This window comes from Arachis duranensis, chromosome 4, assembly GCF_000817695.3.
Source record: "Arachis duranensis cultivar V14167 chromosome 4, aradu.V14167.gnm2.J7QH, whole genome shotgun sequence".
Lineage (NCBI taxonomy): Eukaryota > Viridiplantae > Streptophyta > Magnoliopsida > Fabales > Fabaceae > Arachis > Arachis duranensis.
Window position 1 is genome coordinate 52589802 of NC_029775.3, and position 22565 is coordinate 52612366.

The window sequence follows — 22565 nt, forward strand, 5'->3', positions numbered from 1 at the left end:
GCATGTAGTTGCATTCACATTCATAGGTTGCATTGCATGAGTCTTGCCTTCACCTACTTATTTATTTGGTCTCCTTGAGTTTAGCATGAGGACATGCTAATGTTTAAGTGTGGGGAGGTTGATAAACCACTATTTTATGGTTTACAATGTGTTTAATTGTGTGGTTTTATCATGGTCTTTACCCACTTATTCATATAATCAGCATGTATTTATATTTCCTTCCTAAAATTATTACATGATTGAAAACATGCTTCTTTGGTCTTAATTTAGCTAATCTTAATCCTCTCTTATTACCATTCGATGCCTTGATCTGTGTGTTAAGTGTTTCAGGCTTTATAGGGCATGAATGAGTGAGAGATTGGGAAGGAAGCTTGCAAAAAATGGAAGAAACACAAGAAATTAAGGAGATGACCAACAAGAAGTGACGCGTACGCATCAGCGACACAACCGCGCGGAAGAAAGGAATTCGCAGTGACGCGGCCGCATGGCTCACGCGACCGCGTAGATTGGAAAAGCACAAGTGGCGCGGAAGCGTGGACGACGCGAACGCGTGGCAGGAAAAAATGCGAATGACGCGTTCGCATGGATGACGCGATCGCGAGACGTGCGCGATCTGCAGAATTACAAAAGTCGCTGGCAGTGATTCTGGGCCGCATTTCAACCCAGTTTTTAGCCCAGAAACACAGATTAAAGTCAGGGAACATGTAGAGACTCATTATGCTTTCATAACTCACAATTTTAAGTTTTTAGATGTAGTTTTTAGAGAGAGAGGTTCTCTCCTCTCTCTTAGGATTAGGATTAGGATTTTTAGAAATTAGGAATTTTTATTACCTCAACTCCCAATTTTCAATTCTTCATCAGGTTCAATATTCTTTTTACTTTATATTTCTCTTTTATTTTCAGATACTTTAATGCTTTTATTTGTGTTTGATTGATGTTGCCCAATTGGCTGATGATATTTTCCATGTTAGAATTGAAATTTTTATTTAATATAATTTGAGGTATTTCAGATTTATATGTTATGGATGCTTTGGCTTTATCCAAATTATTTTCATTCACGTAGATTTTATTCCCTTTTGGCTTTGGTTGATTAATTGGTAACTCTTGAGTTATCAAACTCATTGTTGACTGAAAATTGGAATTCTTCAAGAATTAATTCGAGATCCAATAACTCTAACTTTTCCCAAGGAAAGACTGGGACTTGAGGATTTGAATTAATTCATTCACTTAAGTTACCTTCATAGTTAGAGGTTAACAAAGTGGGAGAAAAATCCAATTCTCATCACAATTGATAAGGATAACTAGGATAGGACTTCCAGTTCTCATATCTTGCCAAGAGTTTATTTTATAGTTATTTATTTATTTTACTTGCCATTTAAATTACTTGTTCCTCATCTTTAAAAACCCCGATTTACAATCTTCATAACCAATAATAAGAACATACCTCCCTGCAATTCCTTGAGAAGACGACTCGAGGTTTAAATACTTCGGTTATCAATTTATTTAGGGGTTTGATACTTGTGACAACCAAAACGTTTGTAAGAAAGGACTTTTGTTGGTTTAGAAGCTATACTTGCAACGGGAATTTATTCTGAATTCTAAACCACGCAAAAGTTCTCTCTTCAATAGCCTCTTGAGCAGGTAAGCCATGAAACTTGGGCATCAAGTTGAGTAGTGAAGACTTTATTTCAAAATCTACAGCTATTACTGGGTGGTGTGCCTGAAATGGTTGGAGCATAAACTCAGGGGCTCCTTCCTCCTGGATAGTGCCATGTCACCTGCATGTAAATGAGCCGGATCAGTTGAGAGGGAGCTTGTTTCTTCCTTAGATGACGGTTCAGGTTCATCCTCAAAGAGGAGTCGCCGACGCCGAGCTTGCCTTATACGTGAAAGAGTTCTTTCAATTTCAGGGTCAAATACTGGCAAGCTTGGATCAGGAAGTGAACGCGTCATTTAACGAAAGAAATGTACAGCTCATAGTGACAGAATGAAAAGAAAAAATTGCAATTAAAAAAAATACCAATCAATAAATTAGCACACTGTTGCAACTTCCCGGCAACGGCACCAAAAATTGATGCGGGCAGAAATTGGCGAATTAAAAATTATTAAAATATATACGTTGCAAGTATAGTTCTTAACTCGCCAGAAATCCACTTATCAATTTAGAAGGGTTGTCACAAAATTTAAATTAAAATACTAGGAGTATGAATCCCAGGTCGTCTCCCAACGAGTTGCAGAAAAATGTGCTATTTTATTAATCAGATGTTTTCAAAAAGGTTTGAGTTGAGTAAACAGGAAATTAAGTTGGAGAATTTGAATAATGTAAATAAAAGCCTTGATTGGGAGTTGATTAGTTGGAAGCCCCATTATATTTGGATTACTCTCTAGATTAATTGATAATTAAAGGTTATCCTGTTTAGTTATCTCTTACTAGGTAAGGGAAAGTCAAACAAGTTGGAATGCTACGTCCGTTCACAAGTTGCAATCCACTTAATTAAAAGGGATTGGTGTTAGTGACTAGAGGGCAATCCAACAATAAACCCAATTACAATCTTTCTTTTAAGCTTTCCAACTCAATGGTTCCTTTCAATCAACTCCCCATCAAGTTAGGAAACTACTCGCTCATTGTGAATGTAAAATTCATAACATATGAAAAGGAATTAAAGAAAGACATTGTAAATAAAAATTAAAATAATCAATAAAAAATAGAAGTAATCCTTGTATTAAATAATCCTAAAAATATTCCAATGGTAAAATTAAACAAAGTAAAGGACATGGAAGAGTAAAGCCAAGTAAAGAAAACGAACTAGAATGACGAAGTCTTGATGAGGTAATAACTCTTCTCAATATCCCAATGCAAAAAGTGGTAGAAAAATGAAATCCTAAGAACTATGAATGTCTAGAGAGAAAAACCTAGAGGAGGAGTAAAAACTAGATCTAAAACTATAACTGTCTAGAATGAATATCGTCCCTGATTTCTGCATGTTCTCTGGCTCTAGTCTGCTGTTCTAGGCCGAAAACTGGGTCAAAATAGGGTCCAAAATCGCCCCCCAGCGAATTCTGCAGATTATGCAGATCGCGCACGTCCCGCGATCGCGTCATCCATGCGGACGCGTCATTCGCGTTTTTCCTGCCACGAGTTCGCGTGGTCCACGATTCCGTGTCACTTGTGCTTTTCCAATCCGCGCGGTCACGTGAGCCATGCGGCCGCGTCACTACTATTTCTCCTCTTTCGCGCGAACACGTGAGCCATTCGGCCGCGTCACTTCTCGCTGGTTATCTCCTCAATTTCTCGTGTTCCTTCCATTTTTGCTAGCTTCCTTTCCAATCTCCAACTCATTCATGCCCTATAAAGCCTGAAACACTTAACACACAGATTACGGCATCGAATGGAATAAAGAAGAGTTAAAATGCATAATTAAAAGTCTCTAGGAAGCAGTTTTCAATCATGTAATAATTTCAGGAAGGAAATATAAATGCATGCTAAATTAATGAATAAGTGGGTAAGGATCATGATAAAACCACATAATTAAACACAATATAAACCATAAAATAGTGGTTTATCACCCTCTTCCACAGAGAGTGGAAGGAATATTAAGGAGGGAAGTAATATTGAGGAAGTAGATAGAGAGTCGAAGGGAACTGATCAGGAAATGAATTCCATCATTAGTGATTTTTTGTCCATGTTGATCAACCCCCTTGATGATCTTGTTGAGCCTTCTTCCAGTGAATTAAAAAGCAAAGTTGAGGAGGACATGCAACCTCCAAGGCACAATGTGATTGAAGAATTGGAAGAAGTGTCCCAAGCAATAGGCCCCCCTATTTATGATGATTCAGCATCAACATATGCTCCTTTTGAGTTTGAAGAGTCCTTCCCCACTATACTTGGAATTGATGATGATGTAGATTTTACTAAACCTCCTATCTATGATTTGAGTGATGAGAAAGAGATTGAAGGCATTGGTGAAGAATAATGGAAACTTGAGGAATCTTGGCAAGAGGTAAAGCTTGAAGAACCTTGCCAAGTGGTGAAAGCTTCTAGGAGAGGATGGACGGGAGTAGAGTGTTCCTTGTCAAGATCATTGGGAAATCCTTCATCTAGGTTGTCATCCAACCCTTCATTTAAATGGGTAAAACTTCTAACTTTTAGCTTTATTATCCCACTTGAATTTGGTTTGCTTGAGACGGATGGCCAACTTAGGGCGCTTTATGGAATTAAGCATAAAAGGAGGATGTTTAGTGGTTGGCGTTGTAAGTCTAGGCTCATTGTGGTTGAAGCTTCAAGGAGCAAAGGTTGGACTAGTGCTCAATTGGATGGGTCTAGGAGGATAGTTTGGTGCTTCCATGAGGATTCATCTCTCTTGACACCCAGAGGAACTCACCATGACCAACTCAACGACAGGTGTGAAAATAAAGTGTGGGAGCCTATGGTTTGTGAAGAACTCCATCAAAGTTGGAGACAGTAGCTTTGAATGATGAACCACAATGGAAGTCCAAGCATTGGTGGATGTTCAAGGATGGATTCAAGCACAAGCCACCTTGATGGGTAGCTCCCCAAATGTCCAACTTAAGGACTTAAACTAAAAGTGCTTGGTGGGAGACACCCCACCATGGTAAACTCTTTCCATTCTCTTGTAGATATAATGAAGGAATGAATTGGGTTCCATTGGAAATAATTTCTTTACTTCTCGGTATATTTTATTTTGCTTGCTAAGGTGTTTATATATTCTATGCCTCAATTAGGGATGATTCTTTGACCTTGAGTTTTTGCTTGGATTGCAAGTTTCCTCAAAGTGTTTGAAAAATTCTCAAATGTATATTGGATTGTTAAAACTTAGTTGACCCTTTTTATATAAGAATTGTGTTTTGATTGAAAAAGGGGTAAACTAAGGAAATTTTAAATCACAACATTGCATTAGAATAAACTTAGTCAATGTGATGAAAATTTCCAAGAAATTCATTCTTAGGGAACCACCCCAATTGGTTGAAATTTTTTTTTAGAACTTGCTTGAACTATATACTTTGTGGAACATGATTTTCGAGCTAAGAACACAAGCATGTAAGACTTGAGCTGCAATTGTGTGGTTACATCATAGATAACCACTTATTTTCATTCTTGTGTGTATTATTCTCTTCCTATGATTGTGATCTTTGGGTTGTTTGATTCTTTATGTCCATTATTTTATGTATACATGCAGTTATATGATTGAGGCCATTGTTCAAATAGCTCCCTTACCCAAATAGCCTACCTTTTATCTTTCATTGTTAGCCAATTTTGAGCCTATGCTTAACCCAATTGTTCTTAATTATAGAACATTACAAGCCTAAAGCGAAAAACAATAAATGTCCTTATTTGGATCTTTGATTAGCTTAGGCTAGTGAGAGTGTTTATCAATTGATTTTGGGAGAGTTGGGAACATTGGTTGGGATGAAAGTGTATTTTTGTATTTTTGTCAATATTTTGGAAAATTGGGTACATACTCATGTATTTAATGTAAAACCATATGCATTGATACTTTTGATATATATCAAAAGGAAAAAAATAAATAGAAAAGAAAGAAAAAGAAAAGCAATAAGAAGGGGACAAAATGCCCCAAAGTGAAGTTCAATAAGAGTCAATGCATATGTGTGGTGATCAAAAAGAAATGCATGAGTGTGTGGAAAAGTGAAGAATGGGTAGTTAGGTTTGTTTTAGAATTGTCTAGGTTGTCATAGCTTAGGTGGAAAGCTTAGGTTAATCAAAGATTCAAATTCTAGTCCAGTTGACCATATGCATCCTACCTTGACCCTAGCCCCATTACAACCTATGGAAAGACCTCTTGATATTTGTATGCATGCATGAAATAATTGTTGATTGTTAGATGAAAAACAAATCTTGGAAAGCATGATTAGGGTAGAATTGAGTGAATCAATCCCATACACTTGAGTGCCTAGAGCGGATACACATCCGGTGATGGTTCGATCGCTCAATTACATGTTTCCACCTATGATCATCTTTTCTTGCAAGTTTGTAAAATCTTTCAATGATTCAATTCAATTGTGGGTTTTGCTTTGATTGCTATGCTTTAGCCCTTGTACTTATATGTATTCTTGGAAGTTGACTTATTTTGACCAAGTAGTTGCATTCATTTAGATAGATTGCATTTAGTTAGTTTGCATTGAATAAATGTTTATACCGCTTCTTTCTTGATTTTAGCATGAGGACATGCTTAGTTTAAGTGTGGGGAGATTTGATAAACCCCGATTTTGTGGTTTATCTTGTGCTTAATTTTAGGGGATTTTATCACCTTTTTCCACATTTATTCAATGAAATAGCATGGTTTTGTAATTCTCCCTTGAATCGTGCTTAAGTGTAAAAACATGCTTTTTAGGCCCTTAAATTGGTGATTTTAACTCACTTTAATTCCATTCGATGCCTTGATGTGTTTGTTGAGTGATTTCAGGTTCTTAAGGCAAGTATTGGATGGAAGAAATAAAGAGAAAAGCATGCAAAGTGGAGAATGCATGAAGAAACAAGAATTGGGAATGCATCAACGGGTGCACACGCCTACAAGGCGCGCACGCGCAAAAGTGATCTCGCATAGAAATGCGCACGCGTACATGACGCTTCTGCGGGGATGAAAAAATAGCCAATCGACACGCACGTGCACATGGCGCGTACGCGCCGATGCTCTCACGTGACTCACTTAAGGGCAAAACGCTGGGGGCGATTTCTGAGCAGTCCAGGCCTAATTCCAACATGTTTCTGAGTGTATTTGATGCAGAATTGAAGCCCAAGCAAAGTGGGAGCAATTGTTTGTAGCTTAGCATCATGTAGTTTAGTTTCTAGAGAGAGAAGCTCCCTCTTCTCTCTAGAATTAGGTTAGATTAGGTTAATTTCATCTTAATTCTAGTTCCAATTTCATGTTCTCATCTTGTTTTCTCTACAATTTTGTGTTTCTATTCTTGATTTCTCTTTGTTTTCATGTTAATTTTCCTTTTTGCTATCTTTTGTGATGATGAGCTCTTGTTGGATTTGGACCTTTTCTTTAATGCAATTTAATGTTTGATGTTCCTTTATTGTTGATTTGAGTTGAGATTTTACCTTCCTTGCAATTGGTAGTTGGTTGATTTATATTTTTTGCACTTTTACTATGCTTTCCATTTGTACCCACCAAGTGTTTGACAAAATGCTTGGTTGGGCTTTAGAGTAGAATTTTATGCTCTTGGCTTGGGAAGGTAACTTAGGAACTCTTGAGTTGCTAATGTCCAAGTGATTGATGATTGGGAGCCATTAACCTTAGATCTCACTAATTGAACTGGTGGAGACCTAGGACTTATGGACTTGGATTGACATAACTTATTTAACTCTCCTTTATTAGTTAGAGGATGACTTAATGGGGTTGATCCTTGCCAATTCTCATGTTGTGGTTAGTGAGAAGGATAGAGATCCTTGACCACCAACCCTTGCCAAGGCCTTTTTTGTTATTTGAATTTCCTTATCATTTACTTTTCATGTCTCTTATTCCAAAAACCCCAAAACATACTTCATAGCCAATAAGCATACACTTCATTGCAATCCTCATGAGACGACCCGGAGTCTAAATACCCCGGTTAATTCTTATTTGGGGTTTGTTATTTGTGACAACCAAAATTTTTGTATGAAAGGATTATTGATTGGTTTAGAAACTATACTTTACAACGAGGCTTCATTTGTGAAATTCTAGACCGTCAAAAACCCATTCACCAATCCCGCATTCCTCCTCCTCCTCCTCCTTTTCCTTCTTTTTCTCTTTTTTCTTTGCATTTCTCCTCTTTTTTCTTCGTGTGTTTCATCTTTGTTGTCGTTCTTTTTATTAATGTTGTTGTTGCATTTTTTCCTTCTCCTCTTTCTATTGATTTTGCAACATTATGCATTTTTTTCTTTGTCTGATTATTTTCTCCCAAAAAGAATTCTAAGAATATGAAGTAAGAAGATGAAGAAGAAGCAGCTGCAGAAGATGAGAAAGAGGAAGAGGAAGAGTTTTGAATTATGTAGAACTTATCATAATAAAAATACATCGAAATATGTTCAAATACATCGCTTTAGTATTCCAAAATACACCAAAACGCAAATGGAACAGATTCATCACAATAACAAATCAGATTCATAATTCTTACATAGAAATTTTGCTATAAATGCAAAAAAATGTTTTCTTTAGTTCATCTTTTCTTCTTTTTTTTTTCTTTATTTCTTTCTTTTTCTTAGTTGAATGAATATGAGTTCATCATCTTCCAAGTAATTTTACAGCATTATGTGTTTTTTTCCTTCTTTGTTTAATTGTTTTTGTTTTTATTCTTGTTAAAAGAGTAAACAAGAAGAAACTTGAGAAGGTAGAATAAGATGAAAAAATAATGAATAAGAAAGAAAAAAGAAGATGATAAAATCAAGTTCTGAAATCAGTTTTGATCAGTTATCTCGTTGTTGAAGATAATGAATGATTCAAGTTCAGATTGTCAATTGAACAGTGAAGTGGATTATTGTTTTGAATCCAATCAAGTGATTGAGGTGTAGTTCGAATCTAGTTAATGTTTTCGTTAGTAGTTCATGATTCTGTAGGTGAATAATGTTATACACTTCGTGAAAATTGCTGTTCATCGTTGTCCGTTGATGGTTTAAATTGAATGTAATGTTTAACAATTTTCTGTGTTTTTGTACTGATAAGTTCTGCATAATTCAAAAGTCTTCCTCTTTTTCCTCTTCATCTTCTGCTGCTGCTTTTTTTATTTTTAATCATCATCACCATCATATCCTCTTCTTCTTCTTTTTTCTAATTATTTTTTTCTTCTTGTTTTACCTTCTCAAGTTTCTTCTTGTTTTACTTTCTTAATATGAATAAAAACAAAAAAAATCAAACAAAAAAGAAGAAAAAACACATAATGCTGCAAAATTTTTTGGAAAAGGATGAATTTACATTCATTCAACTAAAATTGAGAGGATTCGTAATCCATCCAGCTGTTAGCTACGAAAATGATTCGGTACGCCTTAATCCTTAACATTTGTCCACGCAGACATCAAAAGAGACAAACAGTTGCCCATGTTGTACACTTGTACTTCATCAGTTAATCTCAGATCTCACATATTCCACTTAGAAGTCCCATCTTCAGACCAAAATTCAATAAAAATCTTAAAATGATGATTTATGAGTGGTTAAGCTTTGAAATTAATTAATCGAGTTGTAATCACTATGCATCACAACTCATAAGAAGTTTAGAAAAAGTACTAGTTGATTAATGTTATCTATTTTAATCAAATACTAGGAGATATGAATAAATCAGTTAAAAATTAGGTATCAAGTGAAAGAGAAATCCATTTAGCATTTATATTTCTTTTGCATTTGATGTGGATGTTCAAACTTCAAACAGTATAACACTTCAATTTCACATTTCTTTGACTCTTGCAGCAACATGTAGAAAACCAAATACACATCCTTTGAAATGATGCCTTTTTTCTCAAGTGGTTTCTACTTTATACAAAGTTCAAACCCCATAATGCGTGTTCTCATGCTCCTCTTCCAAGTTATGTGGTTTAAAAAGTTCAAAACCCATAAATATATGTTCCCATTTGTAGTCGGTGCGCTTATAATGCTAGCTTATCAAATCTCCAAAATCAAAAGTTCTTGGTGTATGTGCTGGACTTCTACTCATTAGTGCGCATTGTTGACTACAATCATTTCAAACCCCTTCTTATATAACATAATAATCATCCCACCACCGTTATCAAGGGGAAAAGAAAGAAGAACCACATGTAATTAAATCTTCTCATGATACAAATGAAGAAACAAAACCATCATCCATTATAAATCATTAAACAATACAAGGCCCATATATACTGTATAACATTGTTCGGAAAACCAAATTGGTCATTAAGCTGATAGAATTAAAAATTTAAAAGTTCAAGGTTAACTCAACTTTTAATTGTTTTTTTTTTATTTTTTTGATTAATTCATTGTCAATTAATTTTTTATTTGAACAAGACTGACTTAGTGATTGATTCCTAATTAATTCGATTAAATTGACCGTTTCGGTTTGCTTCATAAAACCATGCTATATACCTCACCCCTTAGAGTTGTTGAGATATTGAAATCATGGAAAATAGTTCAGGAATTTCAACAACATTGTTCATCACCTTTTTACTACTAATTCCTTCTTGTTGTGTTATCTTTGTGAATTGCAAAACCCTTGAAAGTTCATCACTATCACTAGATTTGACGATCCCAGACATTTTAGGGTTCTTAGACGAGAGACTAGCTCTTATATTCCCAATAATTCAAGCATTCAAGACCACAATAACTTCTGACCCGTTGGGTATAACCTCAACATGGAGTGGTCCAAACATATGCAACTACACTGGCTTCTACTGCGACAACCCACCGGACAACAAAACCGCCGTAACCGTCGCATCCATAGATTTCAACGGCTTCCAGCTCTCCGCTCCGTCCCTCGACGGCTTCATAGACCAGCTCTCGGACTTGGCAATATTTCACGCCAACTCCAACAACTTCTCTGGCACCATTTCTCCGAACGTAGCAAAACTAAAGTTCCTGTACGAACTGGACTTGAGTAACAACCTCCTCTCCGGCGTGTTCCCCGTTTCCGTTCTCAACATGCCCACATTGTCCTTTCTCGACATAAGGTACCATGCACAATTTTCTTTTTTTCTGTTTTATTTTTGTCAGTTAATAATTCCTTGATAAAAATAACGTAAATATTTATTTTCCCGTTAACAACCAAAAGTATTAATTTCTAAATTTCTTTTTTTTTCTTTTTATTCAGACAATATATTAACCGTATGTTCTACATTAAATCAAACATGTATTGTTTAGGTAATAAAATCACTAACCAGCCACCATTATTAGTCAAAATAAAATCACTAACCAGCCACCATTATTATTCAACTATTTTACTTTTTAATTATGCTACGTGCAATCTGCATATCAAAATTAAGGGGAAAAAATCAATTGCTTATATAAAATATATATTAAAAAATAAATTAAATATTATATATATTTGTACATATATACATGGTTACTAATTTATTTGATAAATGATAGAAAAAGTATAGATAAACAATGTAAACAATAGATACATTGGATGTTTATTTTACTAGTGTACGGATAGTTATTTTAATATTAAAATTTAAAAGGTTAATTTAGAGGTGTGGTGTATTTTAATTTAATTGATAATTATTCATATTGTTCAACAAAATTATTGTCCCCCTAACATTTTCCTTATTAAAATGTACGTATAATTTTTTTACCTTTTTCTTTTTTTTCTTTGGCCTTTTGTTAGATGATTATTAGTTGTAGAAGGAGTTTCATTTTCTTAATTATTAGACATGATAAAAGTATGTTCTTTTATTGTTTTTCCACGCTCTTTATTGTCTTCTTTCTTTTCTTTTTTTTTTGGAGTAAAGTAGTATTTTAGTTCTAATATTTGATCTAAATTTTAGTTCTTAATATTTTAAGTGTACTAATTCATTATCAAAAGCTTTCAAATATCATGTTTCATTTTTAGAAAAATTTTAAGCAAGTTTAATTTTATCCCACCATTAAATTTGACACAAACAATTCTCATATTAAAAAAGTCAATAATATTTAATTTCAATAATAAGTAAAATCATCCCACTAACGATTATCAAGATAAAAGTTCTTCTTAGATTTTAGAACGTTGATAATTTATTGTTAGAATTTGAGATTTTGTACAAAAAAAAAATTGAGAAAAATAAATATTATAAGAAGATTTTAGTTATGTTGCTGTAAGATATGAAAAAAGATACCGCTTAATTAGTATCGCTATAAACTTTCAGATCACTTGTTCCATTAATTATTCGTGTTAAATTTAACCATAGGACGATATTAAACCCATTTAAGATATTTTAGAATAGAAATAAGATGTTTAAAATAATAAAATTCAAATTAAAATTTGACCCAAAAATTAAAGATTAAATAATATTTTATCTTATTTTTTTATAACAATACCATATTTACTTAACATTTTTGGATAATAATAATCAAATACCTTAAACTTGTGTGTAGACTTTGCTTACTCGTGTGGAGTTTTAAGCCTTATGAATAATTACAAAAATAAAAGAATAAAAAATATTATATAAATATTAAAAGTAGTAAATATATATTTAATATATATATATATTATTTAATTTATTTTTAATATATATTTTATATTTTAATATATATTTTATACTAATTATTAATGTTTAGTATATTTGTATCTTGTTATTTGTATAAGGTACAATTTGTTTTCCGGAACAGTGCCACCCAGCATATTTACCCAAGCTTTGGACGTACTTTTTCTGAACAACAACAATTTTGCCCTGACTCTTCCCAACAACTTAGGGGACACAAAGGCTCTCTACCTAACTCTCGCAAACAACAAATTCACCGGCCCCATTCCACGAAGCATCAGAAAAGCCTCGGCCACGCTGACCGAGGTTCTCTTCCTCAACAACCTCCTGACCGGTTGCCTGCCCTATGAGATCGGGTTCTTGAAAAAGGCCACCCTATTCGACGCCGGAAACAACCTCCTCACAGGGCCGTTGCCGTCCTCCTTGGGCTGCTTGGAGAGCGTGGAGCAGCTAAACCTAGCCAGGAATCAGTTGTACGGACAAATTCCGGAAGTGGTGTGCGCACTTGGTAACTTGGCGAATTTGTCACTGTCCTATAACTACTTCACCAAGGTGGGACCACTGTGCAGGAATATGATTAAGAAGGGTGTTGCTGATGTGAGGAAGAACTGTATTTCGGGGCTTCCGAATCAGAGATCGGCGCAGGAGTGTTTTGCGTTTTTCTTGTCGCGGAGAAGTTGCGGGAACCCGGCGTGGTTTAACTTCTTACCGTGTAAGATTCCGCCGTGGAAGAAACCTAATAGTGAGAGCAATAGTACAGTAACAACGACGACGAAGAGGAATTTGCTTTCATATTCTGCTCCTTTCAGAAATAGATTGCTTTTGTAGCAATATATATCTAGTGGATGAAGGATATATACGTATAACTTGAAAAAGAACGTAAAAAGAGAACTTGATGGGAAAATGAGAACAGACTCTAGTAGATAGCTATGCTAATAATGTTTGTATTTAACTATCTAAAAATTAATATTAATAATGTTTGTACTTGACAAAATGGCTATGCCTTTGTGTGTTAGGATTAGGACTTTGGAGTTGCACGTATTTATTTAGGAAAAATTACATTTTAATAAAGTTTTCAAACATTTTTATTTAGTTCAAAGTATAAAAATTAGGCCCAATAAAGATAAAAGGTCTGACCTAAAGGAGGAGACCTCCATCATATGGCCAACCTCTTTGAAGGAGGTCGAACACAGCGAAAGGAGCCCAGCTCCACTTAGCAAAGTAAGTAACTGCCTTCTCAAATCCCTCCAACTATCTCCATTTTCTCTGAAAGATAGATCTTAACAAACTCTCAAAATAAAGGGAACGGTTATCTATCGATAAAGGTGGAACTACTTCAACAAAGGTGGTTATCAGCTCTATTATAAATACTCTGACACTCTTCAAGCATACACACGTTCTAATCTACTAAAAATCTGCTTAAAAGTAATCCTTGATAACTTAAGTATCAGAATCTCATGCAGGTACAACCTTCTAACTACCTACTTATGAGGAAATTGGACGACAGCACTTACACTACAAGAAAACAAGTTTTTTGCTACGCTTTTAAAGCATGGCGAAAAGTTTTTAAAAGCGTAGCGATAGCTTTTCGCCACGCTTTTGAAAGGGTCACAACTGCAAGGGTGTCGGTTGCTCTATCGGCACGCTTTTCGTGACCTATTGCCACGCTTTTTTTCTTGCCACGCTTTTAAAGATCGCCACGCTTTAAAGCGTAGCCATATGTGTGAAATATGGCTACGCTTTTAAAGCGTGCCAATAGCAAGATATAGCTACGCTTTTAAAGCGTGCCAATGACATGCCATATGGCTATTGGTGCACGAAATTGTATATCACACTTTTCACAACTCGTACCACTAACCAGCAAGTGCACTGGGTTGTCCAAGTAATACCTTACGTGAGTAAGGGTCGAATCTCACGGAGATTGTTGGCTTGAAGCAAGTTATGGTTATCTTGTAACTCTTAGTCAGGATAATAATAATTCTCAGTTTTGATTGGTAGTAAATAAAAAGCATGGATTAAATAATACTTGTTATGCAGTAATGGAGAATATGTTGGAGCTTTGGAGATGCTTTGTCTTCTGAATCTCTGCTTTCCCCCTGTCTTCTTCTTCACGCATGCAAGGTTCTTCCTATGGCAAGCTATGTGTTGGTAGATCACCATTGTCAATGGCTACCATCCGTCCTCTCAGCGAAAATGGTCCAGGTGCGCTGTCACCGCACGGCTAATCATCTGTCGGTTCTCACTCATGCTGGAATAGGATCCATTGATCCTTTTGCGTCTATCACTACGCCCAACCCTTGTGAGTTTGAAGCTCGTCAAAGTCATTCAATCTCTGAATCCTACTCGAAATACCATAGACAAGGTTTAGACATTCCGGATTATCAAGAATGCTGTCAATGAATTCTAGCTTATACCACAAAGATTCTGATTAAGAAATCCAAGAAATACTCATTCAATCGAAGGTAGAACGGAGGTGGTTGTTAGGCATGCGTTCATAGGTTGAGAATGGTGATGAGTGTCACGGATCATCACCTTCTTCATATTGAAGTGCGAATGAATATCTTAGATAGAAACAAGCGTGTTTGAATAGAAAGCAGAAATAATTGCATTAATTCATCGAGGCACAACAGAGCTCCTCACCCCCAACAATGGAGTTTAGAGACTCATGCCGTCAAAAAGTACAAAGTTCAGATCTAAAAATGTCATGAGATACAAAATAAATCTATAAGGTAGCGTTTGTTTTCAGGTACTGAGACAGAGACTGAGAGACTGAGATTCAGTATCGTGTTTGTTAGTTCAGAGACTGGTACTAAAATTTCTGTCCCTGTCTCCAAAATTTCAGTATTTCAGTACCTCCAAAAAGTAGGGACACAGGAGACTGAAATTTTTAGAGATGGAGACTGAAACTTTAATAACATTTTAGACCTAAAATACTTTCATTTCAATTAATTAATTCCAATTTTACCCTTTGTGCAAATTAAATTAGAGTTTCATTCTTGTTTCAATTCCTGTCTCCCATTGCACCAAACAGAATACTAAGATTTGTTTCAATCCCTGTCTCTTAGTCTCAGTCTCTCAGTCTCTGTCTTTCTGTCTCTGTCTCTCCACCAAACGCTACCTAAAAGTTGTTTAAATACTAAACTAATAACCTAGGTTTATAGAAAATGAGTAAACTGAGATAGATAGTGCAAAAATCCACTTTTGGGGCCCACTTGGTGTGTTCTGGGGCTGAGACTTGAGCTTTTCACGTGCCTAGGCTGTTTTTGGAGTTAAATGCCAGGTTGTAACCTGTTTTGGGCGTTTAACGCCAACTTGTAGCCTGTTTCTGGCGTTTAACGCAGAAATGGAACATGAAAAACGCCAATTTACGTCATTTATCTTTGAGCAAAGTATGGACTATTATATATTGCTGGAAAGCCCTGGATGTCTACTTTCCAACGCAATTGAGAGCGCTCCAATTAGACTCGTGTAGCTCCAGAAAGTCTATTTCGAGTGCAGAGAAGTTAGAATCCAACAGCATCAGCAGTTCTTTTTCAGCCTGAATAAGATTTTTGCTTAGATCCCTAAATTTCAGACAGACAATACCTGAAATAACAGAAAAATACATGAACTCATAGTAAAGTCTAGAAATATGAATTTTGCCTAAAAATTAATAAAAATATACTAAAAACTAACTAAAACATACTAAAAACTACTTGAAATTACCCCCAAAAAGCGTATAAAATATCCGCTCATCACAACACCAAACTTAAACTGTTGCTTGTCCCCAAGCAACTAGATAAATAAAATAGGGTAAAGAGAAATAAAGAAGCAATAATATCTCAGAGTTTTAAATGAAGCTCAGATTCTAATTAGATGAGCGGGGCTAGTAGCTTTTTGCTTTCGAACAGTTTTGGCATCTCACTTTATCCTTTGAAATTCAGAATGATTGGCATCCATAGGAACTCAGAATTTTGATAATGTTATTGGTTCTCCTATTTCAGTATGTTGATTCTTGAACACAGTTACTTATGAGTCTTGGCTGTGACCCTAAGCATTTTGTTTTCTTGTATTACCACCAAATACATAAATGCAACAAACACTTAACTGGGTGAACCTTTTAAGATTGTGACTCAGCTTTGCTAAAGTCCCCAGTTAGAGGTGTCCAGAGTTCTTAGGCACACTCTTTTACTTTGGATCACGACTTTAACCACTCAGTCTCAAGCTTTTCACCTGGACTTTCATGACACAAGCACATGGTTAGGGACAGCTTGGTTTAGCCGCTTAGGCCAGAATTTTATTCCTTTTAGGCCCTCCTTTCCATTAATTCTCAAAGCCTTGGATCCTTTTTCCCCTTGACTTTTGGTTTAAAGGGCTATTGGCTTTTTCTGCTTCTCCTTCTTTTTTTTTTCACTGCTTTTTCTTGCTTCAAGAATCAATTTGATGATTTTTTAGATCATCAATAACATTTCTCTTATTCATCATTCCTTCAAGAGCCAACAAATTTAACATTCATAAACTCCACCATCATTATGCACTATTCAGGCATTCATTCAGAAGACGAAAAGTATTGCCACCATATATAAATAATTTAATTTTTTCTTATTAAAAACTCGAAAAAATATTGCCTCCTTATTCTAAAAATCTGCTATATTCATGTTTGATGATGATGAGAAGAATAAATTATAGCTTAATTGGAGATAAAATCAAAATATAGATACTAATTACTACTACTCATATATAACTTCTAAGATAAATTCCTAATAAGAACAATTATCACAGAGTTAAGGCTAAGATTAGGACTTAACAACCTTTATTTTGGGAGGTGGATGCTCCTTTAGTCTGTGGGGTGCTTGGCCCTTCAAGAGATAGCTTCTGACGCTTCAGTTCCTTCAGTTCACGCCCTTGCTCTTCTTGTTTCCCAAGCAGTTTGCAAAGCATGCTATTTTGATTTTTCTGTTCTTCCTTTAGTTGGTCCATAGCTTCTTGTAACTTGGTAACATATGCTTCAAGACGCTCCCAGTATTCAATTTGAGGGATTTTCGGGAGGAACTCATGTGCTTTCCTCTTGATGGGGTCGTCCTGCACTTGTTGTCCTTCCATTGATTTTTTGGTTATTGGTTGCTCAACTGAGATATACTCATTTACTCCCATCTTTACCCCAACATCTTTACATAGCATAGAGGTTAAGCTTGGATAAGCCAATTTGGCATCTTTGGAGTTCTTGTTTGCAATTGTGTACAGTTCACAAGAAATCAACTGATGAACTTCCACTTCTTTTTCCAACATAATACAATGGATCATTACTGCTCTTTTGATGGTGACTTCAGAGCGGTTGCTAGTGGGCAGCATAGAATGCCCAATGAAGTCCAGCCAGCCTTTGGCGACTGGTTTGAGATCTCCTCTCTTGAGTTGGTTTGGGACACCCTTTGTGTTAATTGTCCACTTGGTTCCAGGGAGGCATATGTCCTCTAGAATTTTGTTCAAGCTCTTATTTGTTCTCATCATTCTCCTATTAAAGGAGTCTGGGTCATTTTGCAGTTGAGGCAGCTTGAAGATCTCTCTTATTTTGTCAGGGTGGAGGTGAACAATCTTTCCTCTGACCAGAGTTTGATAGTCATAGAAGGTGGTTCCAGCTATTCTCTACCTATTTGTTTGCCACAAATTAGAGTAGAATTCTTGAACCATATTTCTTTCCACTTTTTTTTCAGGTTTAGCTAGGATTTCCCAGCTCCTGTTTCAAATTTGCTCTTGGATCTCCGGATATTCGTCTTCTTTCAGATCGAATTTAACTTCCGGGATCATTGACCTTAGACCCATTATTTTGTAGTAATGGTCTCAATGTTCTTTGGTTAAGAACTTCCCTTGATTCTAAAGTGGTTTTGGAATATTCTCTTTCTTACCTCTTGGAGTGGTTTGTTTTCCTTTAGGAGCCATGATCTTAGTGGGTATTGGCTTAGTGATCACGGATAAACACACCAAACTTAGAGGTTTACTTTTTCTCAAGCAAAAGAAAGGAAAGGAGAGGGATAGAGGAAGAGCCAAGTTCGAATTGTGGAGGAGAGGAGGGAGGCCGAATGCGGATTTAAAGGGAAGAGGGGGGGTTTTCAATTTTTTTTGAAAAAGATAGGATAGAAGATATGATTTGTAAAAGATAAGTATGATGGGAAAAAGATGTAATTTAAAATTGAAAAGATATGAACGATATTTGAAAAAGATAAACCTGAATTTTGAAAAGAAGATATGATGAGTTTGAAAAGATTTGAGAGGAATTTAAAAAGATTTGAAAAGAATTCAAAAAGATAAGTGAGTTTTGAAAAAGGTTTGAAAAGATATTGAAGAAAAATTAAGAAATATGTTTAGGATTAAAAATTTTTTGAAATTGAAGTTGAAAGATGAGAGTTTGTAACATGTTTATGCAAGAAATCATGAATTGAAACATGAAAAATGGAAAAAATTTGAAGTGAAAACGAAGTTACCTTCTCTCCACAACCCTGGCGTTAAACGCCCAACTGCTGCATGTTTTGGGCGTTTAACGCCCATCTGTTGCTTCTCCTGGGCGTTTAATGCCCAGCTGTAGCTTCTGGCTGGCGTTAAACGCCAGAAAATCCTTTATCACTGGGCGTTTTTCTAAACGGCCAGGATGCTGCAAATCTGGTGTTAAATGCCCAAAATGGTATTCATTCTGGCGTTTAACGCCCAAATGGCTATCCCTACTGGCGTTAAACTCCCAGTAGATGCTTCTTTTGGGCGTTTAACGCCCAAAACAGCTTTTACTGGCATTTTCGCACCAGTGAGCTTCTTTTTGCTATTTTATCCTCTGAATCCTTCTGTAACTCTGTGAACTCTTGCAGTTGCTATTTTACCTTGAAGATAATTAATATGAACCTGTAAAATTATCATTTAATTATCAAATAAGCTTTGTTAATGGCTGGGTTGCCTACCAGCAAGTGCTTCTTTATTGTCTTTAGATGGACTTTTACTGAGCTTTTAATCAAGTCTCAATTTTGAGCATTCTTGCTCAAAATTGATTTCAAGATAATGTTTGACTCTCTGACCATTAACAATGAATTTTTTGTTAGAATCATTATCTTGAAGCTCTACATATCCATATGGTGACACACCTGTAATCACATATGGTCCTCTCCACCAGGATTTCAACTTTTCGGGAAATAATCTGAGCCTAGAATTAAACAGCAGAACTTTCTGCGCTAGCTCAAATACTCTGGATGACGGCTTCTTATCATGCCATCTTTTTGCTTTCTCTTTATAAATTTTTGCATTTTCGAAAGCATTGAGCCTGAATATCTCTAGCTCATTTAACTGGAGCAATCGTTTTTCTCCAGCTAACTTGGCATCAAGGTTTAGGAATCTGGTTGCCCAGTAGGCCTTGTGTTCCAGTTCCACTGGCAAGTGACAGGCTTTTCCATACACAAGCTGGTATGAAGAGGTCCCTATAAGAGTCTTGAATGCTATTCTGTATGCCCACAGAGCATCATCCAAGCTTCTTGTCCAATCCCTTCTATGGTTAATCATAGTCCATTCCAGGATTCTTTTAAGTTCTCTATTAGAGACTTCAGCTTGCCTATTTGTCTGTGGATGATATGGAGTTGCCACCCTGTGGCTAACTCCATATCGAACCATAGCAGCGTAAAGTTGTTTATTGCAGAAATGAGCACTCCCATCACTAACTAGTACTCTAGGGACACCAAATCTGTTGAAGATGTGTTTCTGGAGGAATTTCAACACTGTCTTAGTATCATTAGTGGGTGTTGTAATAGCCTCCACCCATTTGGATACATAATCCATTGCCACCAGAATACAAGTGTTTGAGTATGATGGTGGGAAAGGCCCCATGAAGTCAATACCCCATACATCAAACAACTCAATCTCCAAGATCCTTTGTTGAGGCATGGCATAACCGTGAGGTAGATTGCCAGATCTTTGGCAATTGTCACAATTACGTACAAACTCTCGGGAGTCTTTATAGAGAGTAGGCCATTAGAAGCCACATTGGAGGACTCTTGTGGCTATTCGCTCACTTCCAAAATATCCTCCATACTATGATCCATGGCAATGCCAGAGGATCTTCTGTGCTTCTTCTTTAGGCACACATCTACAAATTACTCCGTCTGCACATCTCTTGAAGAGATATGGTTCATCCCACAGATAGTATTTTGCATCTAAGATCAAATTCTTTGATTGCTGCCTACTATACTCTTTGGGTATGAATCTCACAGCCTTGTAGTTTGCAATGTCTGCAAACCATGGTACTTCCTGGATGGAAAGGAGTTGCTCATCTGGAAAGTTTACAGATGATCAGCTACTTGGTTCTCTGTCCCTTTTCTGCTCTTATTTCTATATCAAACTCTTGCAAAAGCAACACCCATCTTATGAGTCTGGGTTTTGAATCCTGCTTTGTGAGTAGATATTTAAGAGCAGCATGGTCAGTGTACACAATCAACTTTTATCCTACTAAATAAGATCTGAACTTGTCAATGGCGTAAACCACTGCAAGTAACTCTTTTTCTGTGGTTGTGTAGTTCTTCTGTGTGTCATTTAAAACATGACTAGCATAATAAATGACGTGCAAAAGCTTGTCATGCCTTTGTCCCAACACTGCACCAATGGCATGGTCACTAGCATCACACATTAGTTCAAGTGGTAATGTCTATTTTGGTGCAGAGATAACTGGTGCTGTGACCAACTTAGCTTTCAGAGTCTCAAACGCCTGCAGACACTCCTTATCAAAGATACATGGCGTGTCAGCAGCTAGCAGATTACTCAGAGGTTTTGCAATTTTTGAAAAATCTTTTATAAACCTCCTATAGAATCCTGCATGCCCCAGAAAGCTTCTGATTGCCTTAACATTGGCAGGTGTGGTAAATTTTCAATTACCCCTACCTTAGCTTGATCCACCTCTATTCCCTTGTTCGAAATTTTGTGCCCAAAGACAATTCCTTCAGTCACCATAAAGTGACATTTCTCCCAGTTTAAAACCAGGTTAGTCTCTTGGCAACTCTTTTTAGAACAAGTGCTAGATGGTCAAGACAGGAGCTGAATGAGTTTCCAAATACTGAAAAGTCATCCATGAAGGCTTCCAGAAATTTTTCCACTATATCAGAGAAAAAGAGAGCATGCACCTTTGAAAGGTTGCAGGTGCATTGCACAGACCAAATGGCATCCTTCTGTATGCAAATACTTCAGATGGACATGTGAATGCTGTTTTCTCTTGATCCTGGGAATCTACTGCAATTTGATTATAACCTGAATATCCATTCAGAAAGCAGTAGTAATCATGACCTGCTAGTCTTTCTAGCATCTGGTCTATGAATGGTAAAGGAAAATGATCCTTTCTGGTAGCTGTATTGAGCCTTCTGTAATCAATACACATATGCCACCCTGTAACTGTTCTTGTAGGAACTAGTTCATTTTTCTCATTATGAACCACTGTCATGCCACCCTTCTTAAAGATGACTTGGACAGGGCTTACCCAGGGGCTATTAGAAATAGGATAAATAATCCCAGCCTCTAGTAATTTAGTGACGTCCTTCTGCACCACCTCCTTCATGGCTGGATTCAGCCGCCTCTGTGGTTGAACCATTGGCTTAGCGTCATCCTCCAATAGGATCTTGTGCATGCATCTGGCTGGGCTAATACCCTTAAGATCACTGATGGACCACCCAAGAGCTGTCTTGTGTGTCCTCAGCACTTGAATTAGTGCTTCCTCTTCCTGTGGCTCTAAGGTAGAGCTTATGATTACAGGAAAAGTGTCACCTTCTCTCAGAAATGCATATTTCAGGGATGGTGGTAATAGTTTGAGCTCGGGTTTAGGAGGTTTCTCCTCTTCCTGAAGGATTTTCAGAGGTTCTATTATTCTCTCTGGTTCCTCCAGATCAGGCTGAACATCTTTAAAGATATCCTCTAGCTCTGATTCGAGACTCTCAGTCATATTGACCTCTTCCACCAGAGAGTCAATAATATCAATGCTCATCCAGTTGTTTAAGTTGTCTGGATGCTGCATAGCTGGTGCACGAAATTGTGATCAATACTTTTCACAACTCAAATAATCCCCGGTAATGAATCCAAAAACTTGGTGTTCAATACCATGGCATAAACACAACTTCGCACAACTAACCAGCAAGTGTACTGGGTCGTCCAAGTAATAAACCTTATGCGAGTAAGGGTCGATCCCACAGAGATTGTTGGTATGAAGCAAGCTATGGTCATCTTGTAAATCTTAGTCAGGCAAACTCAAATGGATATGGTGATGAACGCATAAAAACATAAAGATAAAGATAGAGGTACTTATGTAATTCATTGGTAGGAACTTCAGATAAGCGCATGAAGATGCCTTCCCTTCCGTCTCTCTGCTTTCCTACTGTCTTCATCCAATCCTTCTTACTCCTTTCCATGGCAAGCT

General features: G+C 36.5%; 1 protein-coding gene across 1 annotated transcript; it reads left to right on the plus strand.

Moving 5' to 3' along the window:
- The first annotated feature begins 10050 nt into the window (after window positions 1-10050).
- LOC107484338 (uncharacterized protein At4g06744) lies at window positions 10051-13255 on the plus strand. The gene is made up of 2 exons (XM_016104938.3): window positions 10051-10654; window positions 12268-13255. The coding sequence occupies exons 1-2, from the start codon at window positions 10107-10109 to the stop codon at window positions 12989-12991; spliced, it is 1272 nt and encodes a 423-aa protein (XP_015960424.1). The 5' UTR covers window positions 10051-10106; the 3' UTR covers window positions 12992-13255.
- Window positions 13256-22565: the final 9310 nt, after the last annotated feature.